The sequence below is a fragment of the Protopterus annectens genome, chromosome 3.part0, assembly GCF_019279795.1.
Source record: "Protopterus annectens isolate FY-2018-M chromosome 3.part0, PAN1.0, whole genome shotgun sequence".
Taxonomy (NCBI): Eukaryota; Metazoa; Chordata; order Ceratodontiformes; family Protopteridae; genus Protopterus; species Protopterus annectens.
In genome coordinates, this window is record NC_056731.1 from 538237063 (window position 1) to 538259140 (window position 22078).

Genomic DNA, 22078 nt, shown 5'->3' on the forward strand with positions numbered 1-22078 from the left:
TTCTAGAGCTTTGGATAGGTGGGGTAAAAGTGTATACCTCCTCCACACTAGCTATGAGGGCTTTGAATTGCCAGTTTCATATGCTGAAGTACCAGAATTTTCTGTTAAGTCAGTTGAAATCTAAGGTAGATGCTTTAGCTGAGGGTATAGAGTGTAAGGAATTGCAGGATTTAGTTCATGCCTCTGATCAGGTAGGTAAGCATTCCTTGCAGTGTGGCTTTGATGCTCTTCAGGCTTCTTCCAGGGTGGCTGCCACTGGTTCAGTTATTCGTAGGCACGCCTGGCTTAAGGATCAGAATTTGTCAGAGCATGTTAAAGCTCGAATTTTGGATGCTCCTCCAATCTGAAGTTCTTTTTGGTTCTCCTGTGGAGTCAGTTTTGAAGAAAATGGAAGACAAAGCTAAGTCCATGCAGACAGTTAAGGAATTTTTACAAGTGCAGCCCCCTAAGTTTAGCAGAAATTGGCCTGCAAAAGGATGGGCTTATCCTTTCTTCCGATTACCAGTCTAAGGGCAGATCTAGACGTGGTAGGGGCAGAGCTCATGCTCAGGGTTCTTTCAGACCTAGGACGTGGAGTTCTCCTGCACAATCTTCTGGTGAGGGCAGGGGTCAGCCTTTTCGTAAACAGACCCAATGACCTGTATCTCCAGCTGCCAGATTCCTCCTGTCTGGCAGCTCCTCTAGGAGGAAAGTTGGCACTTTTCAAGCAAAATTGGCTTTTGGTCACCCAGGACAAATGGGTGTTGGACATTATAGATCGAGGCTACAAGTTTTATTTTCACACCTTGCCTCCTTTCAAAGGCATGCCGGACATACCTCCTCAGCAAAAGCTGGAGGCTCACAAACAGATTTCTTTACTTTTAAAAATGGGGGCTATTCAGGTGGTACCTCCGTCAGAAGTAGGCCTAGGATTTTATTCTCGCCTGTTCCTTGTGCCAAAGAAGGGGAACACTTGGAGGCCAATTCTGGATTTGTCTATTCTCAACACATACCTAGACATCCCAAAATTCAAGATGTTAACTTTACAGCAACTTCTGCCTCTGCTAGGCAAAGATCACTGGATGGTAACTCTGGATCTCAAAGAGGCTTATCTTCACATTCCTATCAGGCCCAGCTGCAGGAGGTTCCTGCGTTTTCGGGCTGGTACTTTTCATTATCAGTTCTCTGCATTGCCCTTTGGCTTATCTACTGCGCCCAGGGTGTTCACAAAGGTCCTGGCTCCTGTGATAGACTTTTTAAGACTAAGAGGAATACAAATTTACCCTTATCTGGACGATTGCCTGATTCTTGCTCAAGACAAAGTCAAGTTACTTCAGCATCTACAGTATGTAATGGCAGTGTTAAGGTGCCTAGGGTATTCTGTGAACGAAACAAAGTCCAGTCTAGTACCCTCTCAGGACATGTGCTTTCTGGGTGTGAGACTGAATACAGCCTCTCAGATGGCTTTTCTGACCCCGGACAAACAAAGAAATCTTCCCCTATACTTTCAGCAATTATCCCTACTGTCCAGGCTGACTGCAAGGACAGTCCTTCAAGCCTTTGGGGTTCATGGCATCTTGTATTCTGGTACTTCCCAATGCCAAACTACATATGAGGAAGCTACAATGGTATCTCAAAAGTGTATGGACTCAACACTGCCACAATTTGGACACTGTCATTCAGATAATACCTTGCATCCAAAGGGAATTTTTGTGGTGGGCTCAGGAATGTCACCTAAACAAGGGACTCTCTGTGACCCGACCAGAGGTTAGTCAGATCTTAACGACAGATGCCTCGGACATGGCTTGGGGAGCACATTTCAATGGGAGATGGGTTCAAGACACGTGGTCTCCCAGACTACAGCATTTGCATATCAACATGAAGGAGATGTTAGCAGTCCAATTTGCACTGATGGCTTTCAAGGATCTACTTCAACCGGGACAGGTGTTGATTCAAACAGACAACACAACAGTCATGTGGTACATCAACAAGCAGGGAGGAACCCATTCGTACCCTCTTTGCAGACAAGCTATGATTTTGTGGGAGACTGCTCTGAGTTTGCACCTCACTCTTCAAGCAAGGTTTCTGCCAGGAGCACAGAACTCCTTAGCAGATGTTTTGAGCAGGCAAATGGTGGATCCCCACGAGTGGAAATTGGATCCTCATGTATTTCAACAGTTGACAGTGGCTTGGGGAACTCCAGACATAGATCAGTTCGCGTCCCCACAAAATTTCCAACTCCCAAAATTTTGCACAAAGATGTTTCACCCAGAAGCTTGGAAAGTGGATGCTCTATCTTTCAGTTGGAACAACCTTCACGTCTATGCCTTTCCTCCTCTGCCTCTCCTTCCCAAGGTGCTCTTGAAGGTCAGACAGGACAAGCCTTGCATGATCCTTATAGCTCCAGATTGGCCACGTCAGCACTGGTACCCTTTGTTGAGGAGTTTAGTTCGGGAACCTCCTTGGCCTTTGCCAACAATTCCACACCTTTTGTCTCAGGCAAGCAATCATTTCCTCAATGTCAGGATACAGTCCCTGCATCTGACAGCCTGGCATATTCTGTTTTAGACCCTGGGGGGTCGCAGCTTCCTCAACAAGTTTTAAATGTCATTTTGGAAGCCAGGCGGCCTAGTACAAGGAAAGTTTATGCTGATAAATGGAGGAGATTTTTTCTTTGGAGCACAGCAAAGAGCTTTGATGTTTCACGGCCTAATTTGAGTGTTACACTACAGTACCTTACAGAATTATTAGACAAGGGTTTGTCTTCCTCCTCCGTGAAAGTTCATGCTGCAGCCATTTCTGCTCATTATGACTGTGACCCACCATTATTTTCTCACCCTTTGTTTAAGCAATTTCTTAGAGGGGCAAAGAACATAAGACCCCCACGTAGAGCTCCTACTCCTGCCTGGGATCTCAATTTTGTGTTGGAAAAACTTACTTTACCTCCTTTTGAACCTGCAGCTACATCTGAGTTGAAGTTTTTGTCTTGGAAGACTGCTTTTTTGTTGGCCATTACGTCTGCTAGGTGAGTATCTGAATTACAGGCTCTAATGGCAGTTGAACCCTTCCTAATATTTCATAAGGATAGGGTATCCTTGCGTACTAACCCTACTTTTATGCCTAAAGTTGTTTCTAATGTGGCCTTGAACCAATCTATTCATTTGCCTACTTTTTATGCTGATCCCCAAAATAAAGGGGAAAAAATTTTGCACTCTTTGGATATTCACAGGCAGTTACGTTATTATTTGAGCAGAACTAAAGGGTTCAGGCAGTCTCAACAGTTATTCATTTCTTTTGCCTTGGGTTCACAGGGAAAACCTGTTTCAAAGCAAACTATTTCTAAGTGGATTAGCCATTGTATTGCTTTTTGTTATTCTCATCATGGAAAGGAAGTTCCGGCTGGGATTAGACCTCATTCCACTAGGGCTACTGCCACTTCTACTGCTTTTTTAAGGGGAGTAGCTACTAAGGATATTTTGGAGGCAGCTACTTGGAGTTCAGTGCACACTTTTACTAAACATTACCATCTCCCTCTTTATTCCAAATCTAGGGCTGGGTTTGCCACTGCAGTTTTACAGGGCATGTTAGCAGCTCCTAGTGCTTTTTGATTTTGCCAACCTCCCTTACCTTTGCTTTGGGATTCTACCCACAGGTTATGACTGCAGCAGTGTGAGATGAAGAACATAGTACAGTTTTGTACCTACCATAAATGTAGATGTTCGAGGATCCACATTGCTGCAGTCCAATTTACCCTCCCTCCTTCCCCTCTGTAGTTTAGGGTTGCTGTGTTGCTTTTGGGGTAATTATTTTTTCTGTAATTGGTGGTTGGGTATTTTCTATTTTTGGCTATGGCCTTTCTTTTTTAGGCCTTCTGACATCTGGGGCAAGAAAGACTGAGGATATGGCGTCGGTCATGCGCTTTAGTACCACTGCGTACTGACGTCAGATCTGAGCGACTATGACCGACGCCAGCCTAACACTTTGGTATTCGGGCCGACCGAGGACAGCGGACTACCCACAGGTTATGACTGCAGCAATGTGGATCCTCGAACATCTACATTTATGGTAGGTACAAAACTGTACTTTTCTTCCTCTCATTTTCAGGTCCCTGTTTTGCCTTGTATCATCTCTCCTGCCCCAAGGGGTATTCACAATATGCCCAATTCCTGTGATTGCCTTTTGCAGGCTCCAAGGCATTAAAATTTGTCCTTATTTAGATGACCTGTTGGTTCATGCAGTTTCTTTCAGTTGCCTGTTACAGGCTCTCTAGTTCATCTTATCTCTGCTTCACAGTCTGGAATTCATTATCAACTTTCAAAAGTGTTCCTTCTCAAGAACTATTCACGGACACTTCAGACATGGGGTGAGGGGCTTCCTGAGGCCACCTGAAAGTTCAGGGTCCCCTTAGGACTAACCCACATTTACGTCCAAAAGTGGTTTGTAGCCATTTCAGCTCTCTGTTCTCTTTCTAGCAACAGAAGTCATAGAAGAGAACCTTTCACACTTTATAGAAATTTTGGTGTCTTAAGTTTCAGCTTAAGAGGATGCATGAATTCATTAAAAATAGATCAAAACTTTATCTCTTTTTTTCCATGTGAAGTTTTACCTGAATGAGGGTTGAGCTCATAAGTTCAGGAATATGGAACGGGTAATCATCTCTTTTGCTCCAAGGAGGAAGGTACCCGTAGTTGCTAAATAAACCCTTTTCAAGTAGATTAGTGCACTTTCAGTGTAGTTTGCCATAAGGTTATAAATTACTTTTTTGGAAAATATTGTCGGAGTTCACTTAACCGGCAATATGTGACTGCTTGCAGTGTTTGCCTTTGACAAGGGACAGAGTTGATATAATGACTAAGGTCTTTACCTTAGAGATACAAGGTAAGATGTTATTGACTAAGCTTGTAATAGCATGCAGACCTAAGTATTTACCTATAAATGTATGAGTAAGTTTCCTGTGTAGCCATTTGTGCCAAAGCCACTTTGTTGTTGGGTGATAGCTACAGTGAGCATTATTGTTAGGACCACTTTTCCAGGAGTCAGGAGTTTTTTCTCTGGGTGTTGCTGGTTTCATCCTGAACTTTCACCTTTTGCATGTTCTTGTTGGGCATTCAAGAAATTTAATTTTCACTGCCTGGAGTTCTGCCTATTAGTTACCCACTACAGAATGGCCTCCCCAAATCAGTTAAGTACTCATATTAGCTGACATATGGGGTAGCCATCTATATTTGGTACTTATCACTCTGTTGCTGCCATCCCTTTTTGTTGGTGGTGTACTTTAGTCCAGCAGTTGCAGGTGGGGTCCCCTTTACATAAGGCAAGCATATCTTTGAATCTTATTGGCTTTGGTTGCTCAACTGGTGGTGTTGAATGAGTAGCCAGAGTTAGGTATGGTTTTGTACCTTGCAAGCCCCATCCCCATGTTTAGGGATGGGAGTTAAAAAGTCTGGGTAGCTAGCAGATTAAATCACAATAGTTGACCACTGCAACTAGCACCCTCATAGTTCAAGTGATAAGATAAGTCTAATGCTCTTTGTATTTCACTGTTGCAGTCATCACCTGTGGGGTATCCCTGCTGTGGTAGCCCTTGGCCAGCCCCAATACCAGAGTCAATGTTTTTGTGTGTTGGCTGCTGTCGCTTGCTGCCTGACATCAGGTCGTCAGTGCTATAAAGGAAGGCAAAAGACGCCATTACATCAGTCTTTCTTGCCGTGGAGCCTGTAGCAGAAGCAGTTTGCAAGTGTGCAGTTTGGTCGCTACCAGAGTTTAAATTACAGCTGAAAACATCTAAAGCTAAATACCATTGGGGATCCTTTTTTCTTGCACTAACTGATGTCCAAAAAAGTTAACAATTGTCTCACCTGTGGAAAGCAAATACCACACAGAGACTTCCATTCATACTGCATCACTTGTTTAGGCCCAGACCACGACATCTCCCATTGTCGGTTCTGTGCCCTCTTTAACACGAGAGCCATTCATCGTAGAGCTCTTGTTATAGCCAGGTATTTTCATCTTCTGTCTTCGCATTCCAAAATGGCATCCGTCAGCCAACAGTCTCTAGACATTCTGAAAAAAATGTAAGGATAAAGACAGAGACAGACCACACAAGGTTAAGCCTTCTGACGACTCTACTGCTAGGCAGGTCATCAGTTCTCCGGAATTCAGTGAGGCGCCTTCACAGCCCCTGATGCCTGATTCGATACCTTCGCAGGCCTGTACTGAGATGCTTTCAGATTCCGGTATGCCGCAGAAATCTTCTTTGCCTTCCGAGCCTTTGGTTGTCTCTGCCTTGGTTATGTCCGGAGCCGCGACGCAGGCACCGGCTTCCGAGGAGGTTTTTCGAACTACCGAATGTAGACAAAAAACGATGTCTTCTGCGACTACCATTTCTCTCAGACTGATGAATACTCTTAGGCCTAGAGGCAAGGCCACTCCTAGGAAAACTACCTCTAGCCACCATTTTACTCCTGCTCCACCACCCTAAGCTCAAATGCTTAAAATGGCAGAGGATCTTTTCACCCTTATCAGGGGTAGTCAGGCCACACCTTCTAAAAGGAAAAGACGTCTTTCTTCTGAAATACTGACAGAACAGGATTATGAAGAGTGTGATTATTCAAATTTTGAAGAGGAACAGCAACCTCTAACTGTTTATGAGGATTCAGATACAGAGGAATCCATTCCTTCTGCCTCCCCACCAGAAGATCTATCCTTTGGGGAAACCCTTCACACCCTCGGGGAGTATTTCCACTGGGAATCCCAGGACTTCCCTCAGTCTAAGAAAAGACTGAGAGTTTGTAGAGTAGCCCCAGCACAGACCCTTGGCCATGCCTCCAATCTTAGAGGTGGTTGATGATGTCTACCATGAATCCAGCTTAACCCCTGACGCCCTCCCACCTGCTCCTAGAAAACCTGACTGGTATTACAGAGTACCAGATTCTCACAAATACCTGTACAGAAATCCTGCTGCAGACCCGGAGGTTATTACATAGGGACCAAAAGGAGCTAAGGCTAGTACTGCAGAGAATCCTATTCCTTCTGACAAGGACTCCAGAGCTCTGGACAGATGGGGTAAAAAAGTGTACACCTCTGCAACCTTAGCTATCAGAGCACTCAACTGTCAGTTCCACATGTTAAAATATCAACAACACACTTTGGAACTATTAAAACAAAAGATTTTAACCTTTCCTGACTGCACCAATTTGAAAGAGTTAGCAGATTTACTGCACTCTACTTGTCAAGTGGCTAAACACTCATGGATATGACACCCTAGAAGCCTCAAGCAGGGCAGCAGTGTCAGGATCTGTCATTAGGAGACTTGCATCTCAAATCTAATTTGCTTGATGCACCCTTGGATAAGGACTGTTTGTTTGGAGTAAAAGCAGAAGAGGTGCGAAAAAAGATTGGAGACAAAACAAAATATATGCAAACAGTAAAAGATTACTTCAGGTACAGCCTCCTAGGTTTAGCAGGAATTTTCCCTCAAAACACTGGTCCTTACCTTCACCTAGCAGATGGGGCAAGGTAAGCCCCTCAGAGACAGACCACCCTGACTCCTATTCCATGGACAGCAGAGAACCAAACAGTGGAACACTTCCCTCCAAAGGCAGGGAGTTCTAAGTCATCCCTCCATGGCAAAAACTCTGACTCCCTCTGCCCTCTTTTCTCTCACCAAAAACTAGGAGGAAGGCTCTCCCTCTGCAAAGAAAATTGTCTTTCTGTAACAAAGGAGCAATGGGTCTTAAAGATAATTTTTCAGGGATACAAATTCTCCTTCAACGAACTCCCAATTCCAAGAGGGTACCCAGACTTATCTCCAAATCAGTGGGCAGAGGCATTGAAACAAATCCAAACTCTCATATCCCAAGGGGCAGTAGAACCTGTCCCCTCAGATCAGACAGGCAAAGGCTTTTATTCCTGACTATTCCTTTTTCCCAGAAAAGAGGGCACTTGGCACCCCATCCTGGATCTATCCATTCTGAACACCTTCCTGGTGGTCCCCAAGTTCACAATGCTAACTTTGCAACAGCTGCTGCCCATGCTGACAAAAAATGCCTAGTTAGTTACCCTAGATCTAAAAGATGCCTACCTCCACATCCCCATAAGGGAATCCTGCAAGAAATTCCTTCGATTCAGAGCAGGCTCACAACACTTAGTTCTCTGCACTGCCCTTTGGCTTAGGCTATTCACCAAATGCTTAGCCCCAGCCATAGCCTTTTGCAGACAAAAAAATATACAAATTTACCCTTATCTGGACAACTGCCTCATTCAGGCAGATTGCAAAGAAAAGCTCCTCAAGAACATCCTCTTTGTCAAAACCCTCCTAACCTCCTTAGGGTACAGCATCACTGAGAAGAAATCAAGGCAAACACCCTCCAGGAAGATCATTTTCTTGGGAGCACTGCTGGACACAGCATCCCAAATGGCCTTCCTATCCCCAGAAAAGCAGAGCTTCCTGCCTGTCTATTTTACCCAGCTGAGTTCCAGAAGTCACCTCACTGTGAGGAAGTTTCTGCAAGCCTTGGGGTACATGGCATCTTGCATCCTTCTTATTCCTCTGGCCAGGCTTCATGTGAGAGAAATTCAGTGGTACCTAAAGAACCTTTGGTGTCAGCACACTCAACCTCTAGAGATCTCTCTCCCTATGATCCCCTGTATAAGGGCCGAGTTTCGCTGGTGGGGAGCGGCCTGTGTCCATTTCCTTCACCCTCTGCCACCCCGGGCAGACCATTACCACTGACTCCTCAGACATAGCTTTGGGCACTCGCTTATAAGGCAGGTGCACTCAAGGTCTTTGGGATGCCCAGCACCTTTCCTTACACATCAACCAGAAGGAAACAATGACATTTCAAAAGGCTCTGACATCCTTCAAACCCCATCTCAAGCCAGGGGTTCTCCTTAATCAAAACAGACAACACCACAGTAATCTAGTACATCAACAGACAGGGAGGGACCCAATCTTACTCTCTCTGCAGGCTAGCCATGAACCTCTGGCTAACAGCCTCTTCCATGGGACTACACCTGTTGTTAACCATCAGCTGTAAAAATTCTGTACCAGGGAGTATCACCACCTAACGTGGAAGGTGGATGCCTTGACCTTCCCCTGCAACACCCTCTTTGTGTACGCATTCCCTCCTGTGCCTGTTATTCCCAGGGTGCTGATCAGAATAAGGCACGAGAGACCAAAGGCCATCCTCATTGCTCCAGATTGGCCCAGACAGCATTAGTACCCCTTACTGTGCAGCCTTTCCTTACAGCCTCCCAGGCAGCTTCAACTGATCTCAGACCTCTTAACTCAAGTGGGTGGGGAAATGCTGCACCCAGACTTGCAGATTCTCAAACTATCAGCATGGCAAATACTCTAAAGGCAAACAAGGGGGCCCCTGTTAAGCAAACAGGTCCTAGACATTATCACAGAGGCCCAGCACCAGAAAATCTTACGTAGGAAAATGGAAAAGATTCTGCTCCTGGAGCCAGTCCAGAGGGGGCAATACCTCACAACCTTCCATCCCTCTTATCATGGACTACCTAGAAGAGCTACTTAATAGTGGCCTTTCCTTCTTCTCTATTAAAATCCATGCCTCAGCCATTTCAGCTCATTTTGATACAGAACAGCCCTTGTTCTCTCATCCTTTGATTAAACAATTCTTCAGTGGGGCTTCTAATATCAGACCTCCCATAAGGCCACCCACTCCAGCCTGGGACCTGAATTATGTTTCGGAAAAACTAACTTTACCACCCTTCGAACTGCTGCTTCAGCAGAACGAAGATACCTCTCCTGGAAGACTGCGTTTCTCCTAGCTATCACCTCAGCCAGAAGGGTTTCAGAACTTCAGGCACTGATGGCCATTGAGCCCTTCATCATCTTCCATGCAGACAAGGGTCTCCCTGAGGATTAATCCCTCCTTTATGCCCAAGGTGGTGTCCAATGTAGCTTTCAACCAGGCCATACATCTACCCACCTTTCCTAACCCTCAAAAGGGGGAAAGAATTCTGCACTCGCTAGACGTACTCAGATACTATCTGGACCTTACTAAACCCTTCAGGAAAACAGACCAGCTACTTGTCAGCTTTGCCCCAGGGGCAGAGGGAAAGCCCATTTGCAAACAAATCATTTCCAAATGGATGTCGCACTGTATCCATTTCTGCTACAGATTGCATGGGAACCCCCCTCCCCAAGTCTATTCGAACCCACTAGGGCAGCCTCCACTTCCACAGCATTCCTCAGAGGAGTTCCCACCAGGGACATCCTGGAAGCTGCCACCTGGAATTCTGTCCATACCTTTACCAAGCATTACCACCGACCTCTGTTTTCTAAGGCTACAGCAGTGTTTGCCTCTGCAGTTCTGCATGGCAGGCTGACCCATTCCTAGGTCTCTTACTAATCCTACCACCCCTTTCCTCAGCTTTGGGAGTCCTCCCACAGGTGATGACTGCAACAGTGAAACACAAAGAACATAGTACAGTTGTATACACTTACCATAAATGTAGATGTTTGAGTGTATTCACTGTTGCAGTCCTGGTTTCCCACCCTCCTCCCCCTTTTACCGTCTTTCTTTAGGGAGACATAAGTTTCTAACTGTGACTTTTAGCCACCAGGACCACTTCACCATATTTACTTGGGCTTCTGACTGGTTAAGGCAAGAAAAACTGATGTAATGGCATCGGCTGCTTTCCTTTATAGCACTGATGACTTGATGTTAGGCAGCAAGCGACAGCAGCCAGCGCAGAAAACCATTGAGTCTGGTATTCGGGCCAGATGAGGGCAACCACAGCAGGGATAACCCACCGGTGATGACTGCAACAGTGAATACACTCGAACATCAACATTTATGGTAAGTGTACACAACTGTACTTTTTCCTTCCTGCTAGTGGATTAAAATTCTTGATAATGTGATGATACAGCACATCATATCAAATTTGTACTTTTTTGTTCATATTTATACTATTTTTATTTTTTCTTCATAGTTATGCTATTTTTCTTTGCAGAACATATTGGGGCCTGCGAACTCACTTTCCTGCAGAAGCATCAGCTTTGTACAATTCTTTGGAATCATCTTATCAAAAAACTCTTCAGTCTCAGCTAAGGAGTACAAGTGCAACATCTCTCCCCATGTCTGATAGGTCATCTTCTAGTTCTCAAGAAAGCTTGAAGTAAGGAGTTGTGTAGTACGCATTGTGTTCTACTGTACTGCCATTGTTATAAATTTTGCGTCCAGTGTTTTTGCGATACTTAACTCTGTGCTTTTTCAGTTGACTTTTTTTAGAATGCAGTTATAATTTTTTTTTTCTAAATAAGAAACTGTCAATATGGAGATACTGTTTTGTTTCTTCTATCCATACTAATTAGCTGCATGCAATTTCACAGAAAGACTGAAATTGATTCTGAGATTTGCTTGTGCTGTTCCAGTACAGTTATGTCGCTTTTCTGATAAACAGGAAAAGATTTAGTACTTAAGTGGTGTTTACCATATACATCAGCTTCAACATGTGTTGTTTTTGTTTTTCTTTTGGAACCTCCAGTAGTTCTGACTGTAGGGACTGTCACATGTAGATGTTACATCATGTTTGTTACAGTATACAAAAAGTGTCAGTTTTCATAATGAGCTCTTCACTTTGAGTTGTTTCCCAAATGCTAGAAAGTAGTGCTTTCAATATGGGTGCCACAGTGGTGCAGGGTTTAGCATTACTGCTTCACATAGCTTGTTTTTTGTTCTGGTTCCTAGTTGAGATGCCTTGTGTGCGAGGGATGCATGTCCTCCTTGTGTTCACATAGGTTTTTGCTTATGCGTTGGTTTCTTCTCACATCTTGAAATAATTCTTTAAGTCACATGAAGGCATTCACTCTGTGTGCCTTGCACTAGACAAGTTGCCTATCTAGGTTTATGATTTGTAATACTGCCTTGCCATCCACTATAATGTCAGCACCTGGGCCTACTACTGCTCTTTCTGCCTCTTCCCTTGCTTTTTCAAGAGGCAGCCCACTTATCCCTCTGTAACTCAGTCAAGGGGACAAAGACATCCTTGGAAACAATCTGCTCCTAGATCTTCTACCACCACCACATCTTCTTCCTTTCAGAGGTAACCAGACCAAGATAGAGCTGTGACTATCTTCCCATATCCAGTTCCACCCCCCTATCCTTACATCTAACACTTTGTGTACCCTCCTGGTAGAAAATCACCACAGACAAGTGGGTGCTCTCGATCATCAAGAGGGGATACTTCAGGACTTGGTGGGCATTTCCACCCTTCCAGTGAATCCCTCAACCCCCCACCCAATCTGCTTCCACTTTTTTCCCACTGTCCTGAGCCAGCTTCTCTCTCAGGGATCTATAGAACAAGTACCCGAGGATCATTTAGACAAGGGGCTTTATTTTAGGATTTTTTGGTTCCAAGAAAAAATGGTTCTTGGAAACCCATATTCCACTTATCCCACCTTAATTTCTTCCTTGGGGTGCCTACCTTCAAAATGCTGACATTACAGCACCTTCTTCCCCTTGTTCCTCAGCAAGCCTTCATGGCCTCCCTGGGTCTGAAGGATGCTTACCTACACATCCCTATTCATCCCACTTGTAGGAAATTTTTATGTTTCTCAGTGGGTTCTTCACATTTTCAGTTCTCTGCCTTACCCTTTGGGCTCTCCACATCTCCAAGAGTGTTCACAAAGTATTTTGCCCCTGTCATTGCACATTGCAGACTGCAGGGCATGCAAATTTATCCTTACTTGGACGACTTCCTTATTCTGTACCAAGATCCTGTCACCCTGTCCCAACACTTGAACATGGTTTGCAAGTTTTTTCTGAGTCTTGGCTTCAAGGTGAATTTCCTAAAGTCTCAAATGGCTCCTTCCCAAGATAATGTTTTTCTAGGGTGCAAGATAAGGACGGACTTGATTTCAGTCTTTGTCCTTGCCCAGAAAGTGGAATTTCTTATTCAGTTCTTCCACTCCCTGCTACCTTTGCCAACCATCTCAGCCAGGGAGTTTCTCAGAATCCTGGGATACATGGCTTCCTTGACTCCCATGATCCCTCTAGCCAGGATGCACATCAGGAAGTTTCAGTGGGTCTTGAGAAACTCTTGGAACCAACACTGTCATCCCTTGGAAACAAAACTTCCTCTCCTTCCCTGTTTAAAGTGGGAGCTCCCATGGTGGATCGCCACCATTACCCTCAATCAAGGGGTGCGCTTGTAGACCCCTCCACCCAAACAGTATCTTTATAGAGATGCATCAGATCTTGGTTGGGGGGCTATCCTACACCATGCCAACACTCAGCACAAAGTTCAGGGGGAGTTGTCCATTCAATAAAGGAAAGACCACATCAACCTAAAAGAGCTAAGAGCTTTCCTTGGCAATACAGGCCTTTCAAGAGATCTTTCTGCCTGGCACCCTGAAGGTCATCACAGGCAACTTGACAGTTCTGTGGTATATCAACAAAGAGGGAGGAACAAAGTCTTACCTTCTCTGCAGTCTTGCTATTCAGATCTGGTCCCTGGCAGCAGCACTACATATTCACTTAAAGGCAGTTTACATCCCATCACAAGATAGTGGGATGGCAGACGCCCTGAGCAGAACCTTAACACTTTCCCACAATTGGATGCTTCACAGTGAGGTATTTCTGTTTCTTATTCACATGTGGGGTATTCCTTAGGCCGATCTGTTTACCTCCTGCCAGAACAGACAAATGCCCCTTTTTTGCACAAGGCTTCCCCATCCGTAAGCCTGGAGGGGTGGATGCATCTTCCTTTTCATGGGAAGGAATGTTCCTTTATGCCTTCCCTCCATTTTCTCTGAGTCACAAAGTCCTCCTGAAAGTACAGAAAGACAAACTAAAAATCCTGCTGGTGGCTCCCTTCTGGCCAAGACAGCATTATTTTCCCCTACTCTGCCTTCTAGCCCAGGGCAGTCACTTCAGGTTAGCTCACTGCTTCAACCTACTCACACAAGACAGGGGATCCTTAAACATCCCCACCTTCTCAGTCTCAAACTGACAGTGTGGGTGACAGAGTTCTGATCACCTTTAGGCACCTATATTCAGAGGACGTACTCAATGTCCTGCAGGAGAACAGGAAACCAAGTACCAGGCGAAACTATTTATTAAAATGGAAAACATTCTCCCATTGGTGCCTCAAGAGAAAACAGGATCCATTTCAAGTTTCTGTCCCAGTGGTCCTTTCTTACTTGTGTGAGTTACTGCATTTAGAGCTGACATATTCCTCAGTGAAAGTGCACCTCTCTGCTATTTCTGCTTGGCTTCCCTTGACTCCACCTCTAGCTTCCAGGTTGGAAGTTAGGCTGTTTCTGAAAGGAGTCCTTCACATAAGACCTCCTCGTAAGCCTATCCCTCCTCCTTGGGATCTTAACTTTGTGTTGGAAAATCTTACATTGGCCCCTTTTGAGGCAACCCATTCGTCCTGTCTTAAATTCTGTACATGGAGAACAGTCTTGTTAGTGGCCCCCACTTCTGCCAGGAGGGTTTCTGAAATCAAAGCTCTTATGGCTTCTCTGCCCTATCTTGTTTTTCATAAAGATAGGGTTTGTCTCAGAACTAACCCTTCATTCATGCCTAAAGTAGTTAATGAAATTTCCTTAAACCAGACCATTAATTTACCTGTCTTTTACCCTCAGTCACAGAACTCCTCAGAGAGGACTTTGCATTCCTTGGATGTTCATAGGCAACTGAGGCTCTACTTAGACAAGATAAAACCCTTTAGACAGTCTGACCAACTAATTGTCTTCTTTCATCCAAGGGCCCTTGTCAAGGCAGTGTCAAAACACACAATTGCCTCTTGGATTTCTAAGGCTATTGCATTTTGCTCTTCCTTTTATTGAAAGCAGTTGAGTTCATCTGTCAAGGCTCATTCCACCGGAGCAGCTTCCACTTCAGGAGCCTTCTTCAAGGGCATTGATTACGGTTCTATTCTAAAGGCTGCAACTTGGTCTTCTGTGCATACCTTTTCCAAGCATTGCAAATTGGATTTGATCTCCAGGGCTAGTACAGCAGGGTCTCATAGACTCTGCTCCCCAAGCTACCTCCCACGTTACTTCCTAGAGAGCTGTGGTACTCTCCCTAAGGTTATAAATACTGCAACATGAAAATAGAAAGACATTGAATAGTTGTGTAAGAACCTACCATAACCATAGATGTCCTTCTCTTCCATGTTGCAGAATTCAATCCCACCCACCTCCCCCCTTGTTTGCCATATTATTACCTGTGTTTTTTTCCCTACCACTGATTTTGTGTGTCTGTGAGGTTTATGCTTTGTTTTCCTCCCTCCTTCTTCTGGGGTCTCTCTCTGTGTGGCAGTCAGATGTTCTTAGTGTTTCACTGTTGCAGTCATCACATTTGGGTTGTCCCTGCCAGGGTAGCCCCTCAGTCGGCCCGAATAAGGGGCTTAGTATTTCTGCGTCGGTTGCTGTCGCTTCAGGACTGACGTCAGGCCGTCAGTAGTGTAAAGTAAGGCAGCCGATGCCATTGCATCAGTCTTTATTGCCGAGGAGCCCGAAGCAGAAGCAGTTCGCACGAGTGCTGGTTGACCGCTACCTTAGTTTTCGTTTTCCTAATTGAAGCTCAAGTCTTCTAAAGCTAAGTACCCTGTTGGGGGATCCTTTTTTCTTGCTCTAACCGATGTCAGAAAAAGTTAACAATTGTTTGCCTGTGGAAAGCAAATACCACACCGAGACTTTCATTCTTACTCTTTCACTTGCTTAGGCCCATACCACGACATCCCTCATTGCCGTTTTTGTGTCTTGTTCAACACCAGAACTATACATCGTCGTGCCCTTATTGTAGCTAGATATTTTCGCGCTCAGTCCTCGAATTCCGATATGGCTTTGATAAGCCATCCAACAGCAGATCTTCCGAAAAAAACGCAAGGATAAAGACAGAGACAAGACCGCACAGGTCCAAACCTTCCAACACTTCCGTTAAGCTAGTTGTCAGTTTTCTGGTCCTCATTGAGGCACTTTCGCAGCCCCTGATGCCCACTTCTGTGGTTTCACAGGCCGCTACCGAGACCTTTTCGGAGTCCGATATGCCGCAAAATACTTCAACGATTAAGGATCCTGCAGATGTCTTTACCTTGGATGGGTCCGGAGCTGCTGAGCAGGCACCGACGTCCAAGGAAGTATTTCACACTACTGTTTCTCGACACAGACCGACTTCTATCGTGTCTACCGTTCTTTTGAAAAGTACCAGGTTTCTAAGGCCCAGGGTACGAACCACACCCAAGAAACAGACGACCCAATCTCGGGCACCTGCTTCCTTGCTTTCGGTTTGAGATGCTTAAAATGGCAGAATACCTTATAATGCTGATCAGGGGAAGCCAAGCTACGCCTTCCAAAGAGAGAGAGAGATTTGTCCCCAGTAGTTTTATCTTAACAGGAGTTCAATGACTGATGCATCTGAATATGAAGACATGCAACCCCTCTCTGCTTTTGATTATTCTGATGCAGAGGAATCCATTCCTTCAGCCTCTCCACCCGAGGACTTTTTTTTTGGGGAAACCCTACATACTTTAAGGGAGCATTTCCAGTGGGAATGTCAGGACTACCCTCAGTCTAAAAAGAGACTCTGGGATCTTTGATCTTCCACAGCACAGACCCTTGGCCATTCCTCCTGTCCTGGATGTTGTGGATGATGTTTTCATGGAATCCAGTTTGACTCCTGAAACCCTCCCTCCTGCTCCCAGGAAACCTGACAGATGTTATAGAGTCCCTGACAAATTTCTTTTCAAAAATCCTACTGCTGACCCTGAGGTTATTTCTCAAGGGCCTAAAGGAATTTTATACTGAAAATGGACATATATCCAGCTAGACTAGCCCAGTCAACAAATGTAAAATAAAATAAAAACTTCTGCTAAGAATTCCATCCCCTCAGATTCACGAGTATTAGACAGATGGGGTAAAAAAGTGTACACCTCTGCTATTCTTGCTATTAGAGTCCTAAATTGTCAGTTCCATATGCTAAAATTTCAGCAACACACCATGGAACTCCTCAAAGAAAAAATATCATCTTTTCCTGTTTGTGCAGAAAATAGAGTTACAAGAGTTAATGCATTCTGCAAGTCAAGTAACTAAGCACACCTTACACTGTGGTTTTGACGCCCTAGAAGCATCTTGCAGGGCAGTTGTCTTTGGTTCTGTCCTTAGAAGGCATGTTTGGCTTAAGGAACAGCCATTGCCAAACCATGTCAAATCCAAATTATTGGATGCACCCTTGCACAAAGACAACTTAATTGGCACCAAGGCAGATGAGGTCTTAAAAAAAGATGGAGGAAAAAGCAAAATCTATGCAGACATTTAAGGATTTCCTGCAGGTTCAGCCACCCAGGTTCAGTAGGCATTGCCCCTCCAAGTACTCAACTTTTCCTGCCCCCTCCATGTCAGTTCAGCCCAGATCCCGAGGAGGCAGAACCCCCAGACAGCCACAGGGAATACAGAGATGAAAGCAATGGAGTTCCTCCACTTCTAAACCAGGGAGTGCTAAACCACCCCCTCATGGTAAGAACTCACAATGACTCTCCAGTTCCACCCCCTCCCTCTGCCCACCTGCACTTGCCTTTAGGAGGAAAACTCTTCTTCCATGCAAGCACCTGGCCCACCATTACCAATGACTGCTGGGTCCTCAACATAGTGTCCCAGGGATACACATTTTCTTTCCACACACTACCAACCCCAAAAAGGGTTCCCATATCTTCCTCCAAACCAGTGGGTAGAGGCCAAAAAGCAAGTCCTTTCCCTGCTCTCTATGAGGGCAATACAGCATATTCCTGCAGAACAAATAGGCCAAGGTTTCTACTCCAGGCTCTTCCTGGTACCCAGAAAAGAGGACACCTGGCACCCCATCCTGGAGCTATCCATTCTAAACACTTTCCTGGTGATGCCAAAATTCAAAATGCTCACCCTCCAGCAACTACTACCTATGCTCTTTGCAACACAGCCTCAGACATTCAGCTACACCTGTTAGCACAATTCCTGCCAGGCTCTCTAAACTCTCTGGCAGACAACTTAAGCAGAAACATTCTTGACCCGCACGAGTGGCAGCTAGACCAAAGAACCTTCACCCTAATAACACAAAAATGGGGCACCCTGAAGATCGACCTCTTTGCTTCCCACTCCAACCATCAGCTCTGCAAGATGTCCTTCAAGGATGCAACTGCAGTCCTGACATATGGGTTGTCCTGCCTCAGGCAGCCCTTCGGTCGGCCGGATTCCAAAGTCTGGGTCCGGCTGATGTCGCCCTTTCCCCGACGTCAGAGCACCTGGGGTATAAAAGCGTCAGCCGACGCCATCTTCTTCAGTCTTTCTTGCCGCATGGTGCCCGAAGCAGAAGCAGTTCGCAAGTGCCAGTCGACCAGCTCCTGTGTTTTCAGCTACTGAAGTCTTCAAAAAAGCTAAGTACCCCGTTGGGGACCTTTACTTGCCTCAGCCGATGTCAGATCAAAGTGAAAAAGTTAATAATTGTTTAACTTGTGGGAAACAAATACCTCATAAGGATTTCCACTCTTACTGCTTACCCTGCCTAGGCCCAGAACACAACGTCTCGGCCTGTGCAGCTTGTGCCTGTTTCAATAAACACACTCTTAGGCGTCGGACAGAGTTTGCACAGGATTATTTTGGGGAAGATTTCTGTTGTATCATGCCGTCGAAGCTTCCGACAGCACATTTACCTAAAAAACGGAAGGATAAGGACCGACACCCGCGGTCCACGGTCTCGGCCGACACCACGCTTAGGCCTACCGTGAATGTCTCTGTCTCTTCTGAGCCGGTTTCACAACAGCTACAGACCGACAACACCGCCCCACCGGTTACTTAGGTACCGGAGGCCAGCTCGGTGCCGGTTTCTGTTCTCCCCTCTGAGACCGTAGCCCAGGATATTTCTGACACCATTTCTGTGGATAAGACTACTCCAGCATGCTGGGCTGCCAGGCCTCCAGTGTCTATGTCCATTAAGGCCTACACACGTGCTAAGGCTGCCAAACAGGCTAAGTCTCTCCCTCCAAGATCTGTTTCTCTGGGATCCACTTCTGGTTCTCAAATTTTAAGTTCAGCTGAGGACCTTATTTCTTTAATTAGGGGTTCTCAGCCACATCCAGATAGAGGCTCTCAGCCGCCTTCTGTCAAGAGGCCTAGGGTTGAGCAGGTAGACCCCCAGTTCTCTGATGAGGCCTCAGGTGATTCTGCACATTCAGACTACCAGGAGGAGGCCTTCCCGGCCTACGAGGATTCTGATGAGGAGGAATCCATTCCCTCTGCTTCTCCTCCTGAGGAGTTTTCCTTTGGGGAAACGCTTCATTCCATGAGGGAACACTTCAAATGGCAGGGCCAAGAATACTCAGATTCTAGGAAAAGGTTAAGGGAATTTTTAAAGCTACCTCAGCATAGACCCTTAGCTATTCCTCCAGTTTTAAATGTTTTAGATGATGTGTACTTAGAATCTAGTGATGTTCTTCATCTCACATTGCTGCAGTCCTTACACTTGGGTAGTCCGCTGTCCTCGGTCGGCCCGAATATCAAAGTATAAGGCTGACGTCGGTCAAGGCGCATTAGACTGACATCAGGACGTCAGGGTACAAATGCGCATGACCAACGTCATATCCTCAGTCTTTTTTGCCGCATGGTCCGATGCAGAAGCAGCGTTGCAAGTGCCGTTCGGCGTTCTGAAATTTTTAGAATTCGGAGTTTCAGACCGAGTCAAAGTTGGCTAAGTACCCCGTTGGGGAATATTTTAGTTTTTTCTTGCCTCAGTGGTTTACCGGATGTCAGAAAAAGTGAATAACTGTATTTCTTGTGGGAAACAGATACCGCATAGAGATTATCATACTTTGTGTAATCCTTGTTTAGGGCCTGAGCACGACGTTGTTGGGTGTCGCTTTTGTGCTAGGTTCAATAAGCGCACTATTAACCGAAGGTTAGATTGTGCCAGGTTAGTCTTGAGCGGTGCAATTATAATATGCCGTCGGATGCTCCGGCGTCCGCTTCTTCAAGAAGCGCAAGGACAAAGCAGCTAAGCCCAGGCAGAAGAGCGTCCGTGCGGACGCCGGTTCTTTAGAGGTGTCGGTGGAACCGGGGTTCCGCGGAGGTTTCTTTGGAGTCCCAGGGGGAGACTTTGTTATTGCAGGATGTGGCCTCTCAGGAGGCAGGTCAGGCTGAAGGGGCTTCTCAGGTTACTGTACTCCCCTCCCTTCCTAGGGTGGTTAGGCCCTCTCCCTCTGTTTCCAAGGCTTCTCCCAGAGGCAGGCCAGGTTTAGCTTCAGTTGGTGTCACTCCTAGTTCTTCAGGATCTGTGCCCAAGAAGCATATGCTTAAAATGGCAGAAGATTTGATTACTTTGATTAGAGGTTCTTTGCCCCCTCCTGATAAGAGACCTAGGGTGGAACCTGAGTTGGGGAGTTTTGAGCAGGCTTCGGATGCCTCAGAGTCTTCGGCTGAAGACTTGCAGGAGTATTCTCCTTATTCTGATTCGGATGTGGATGATTCTACTCCTTCTGCTTCTCCTCTTGAGGATTTTTCTTTTTCAGAGACTCTTCATTCCATGAGGGAACATTTTAAGTGGGAAGGTCAGGACTTCTCTGATTCCAGGAAAAGGCTTAGGGAATTTTTGTTTTTACCCCAGCATAGGCCTTTGGCTATACCTCCTGTTCTGGATGTTGTGGAAGATGTGTTTGCTGAGGCTTCTCTTAATCCTGATTCTTTGCCTCCTGCTCCTGTTAAACCGGATAGGTATTACAGGGTGCCTGAAGCTCATAAATATCTTTTTAAGAGTCCTAGGGCGGACCCAGAAACTGTTAGTCAGGGGCCTAAGGGTGTCAAGGCTTCTATTGTAAAAAATCCGGTTCCTCCTGATAAAGAGGCCAGGGCTTTGGATAGATGGGGAAAGAAAGTCTATACTTCTTCCACCCTAGCTATGAGGGCTTTGAATTGCCAGTTTCACATGTTGAAATACCAAAACTATCTACTTTCTCAATTGAAGTCTAAGGTAGATGCTCTGGCGGAAGGTATTGAGTGTAAGGAGTTACAAGATTTGGTACATGTTTCTGAACAGGTGGGTAAGCATTCTTTGCAATGTGGTTTTGATGCTGTACAGGCCTCGTCTAGGGTGGCTGCCACTGGGTCAGTTCTTCGCAGGCACGCCTGGCTGAGGGATCAGAATTTATCTGACCATGTTAAGACAAGGATTTTAGATGCTCCTTTACAGTCTGATGTGTTGTTTGGTTCTCCTGTGGAGGCAGTCTTAAAGAAAATGGAAGACAAGGCTAAGTCTATGCAGACTGTTAAAGATTTTTTGCAGGTTCAGCCTCCGAAGTTTAGTAGAAATTGGCCTACCAAGGGGTGGACGTATCCTTCTTATGATTCCCAGTCTAGGGGTAGATCTAGACATGGTAGGGGCAGAGCTCATGGCTCTTTCAGGCCTAGAACAGGAGTTCACCTGCACAGTCTTCGGGTGAGGGCAGGGGTCAGTCCTTTCGTAAACAGACCCAATGACCTCCCTTTTCAGCTGCCAGAGCCTTCTCGTCTGGCAGCACCTTTGGGAGGAAGGTTGGCACTTTTCAAGGAAAATTGGAGTTTAATTACCCAAGACAGATGGGTATTGGATATCATACACCAAGGTTACAGGTTTTATTTCCATACCTTGCCTCCTTTCAAAGGCATGCCAGACGTTCCTCCTCAGCAAAGAATAGAGGCTCACAAACAAATTTCTCTGCTACTTCAAATAGGGGCCATACAGACGGTCCCTCTGCCAGAAGTGGGCCTAGGATTTTATTCTCGCCTGTTCCTAGTACCAAAGAAGGGGAACACGTGGAGACCAATTTTGGATTTATCTATCCTCAACACTTATCTGGACATTCCCAAGTTCAAAATGTTGACGTTACAACAGCTTTTACCTTTGCTGGGCAAAGATCACTGGATGGTAACTTTGGATCTCAAGGAGGCTTACCTTCATGTTCCTATCAGACTGAGTTGCAGGAAGTATCTGCGTTTTCGGGCTGGGACTTCTCATTATCAGTTCTCTGCATTGCCCTTTGGCTTATCTACTGCCCAGAGTGTTCACGAAAGTTCTGGCTCCAGTGATAGCTTTCTTCAGGCTAAAAGGAATACAGATTT

At 45.6% G+C, this 22078-nt stretch overlaps 1 protein-coding gene across 20 annotated transcripts in view; it reads left to right on the plus strand.

Annotated features, from left to right (window-relative positions):
• The window catches only part of CLASP2 (cytoplasmic linker associated protein 2), a 7203062-nt gene that overhangs the window by 2694574 nt on the left and 4486410 nt on the right, over positions 1-22078 (plus strand). For all 20 annotated transcript variants that reach the window (XM_044064956.1, XM_044064947.1, XM_044064955.1 and 17 more), the window contains one exon: positions 10963-11127. In XM_044064956.1, the coding sequence (XP_043920891.1) occupies positions 10963-11127 (165 nt within the window). The remainder of the gene's footprint in view (positions 1-10962; positions 11128-22078) is intronic.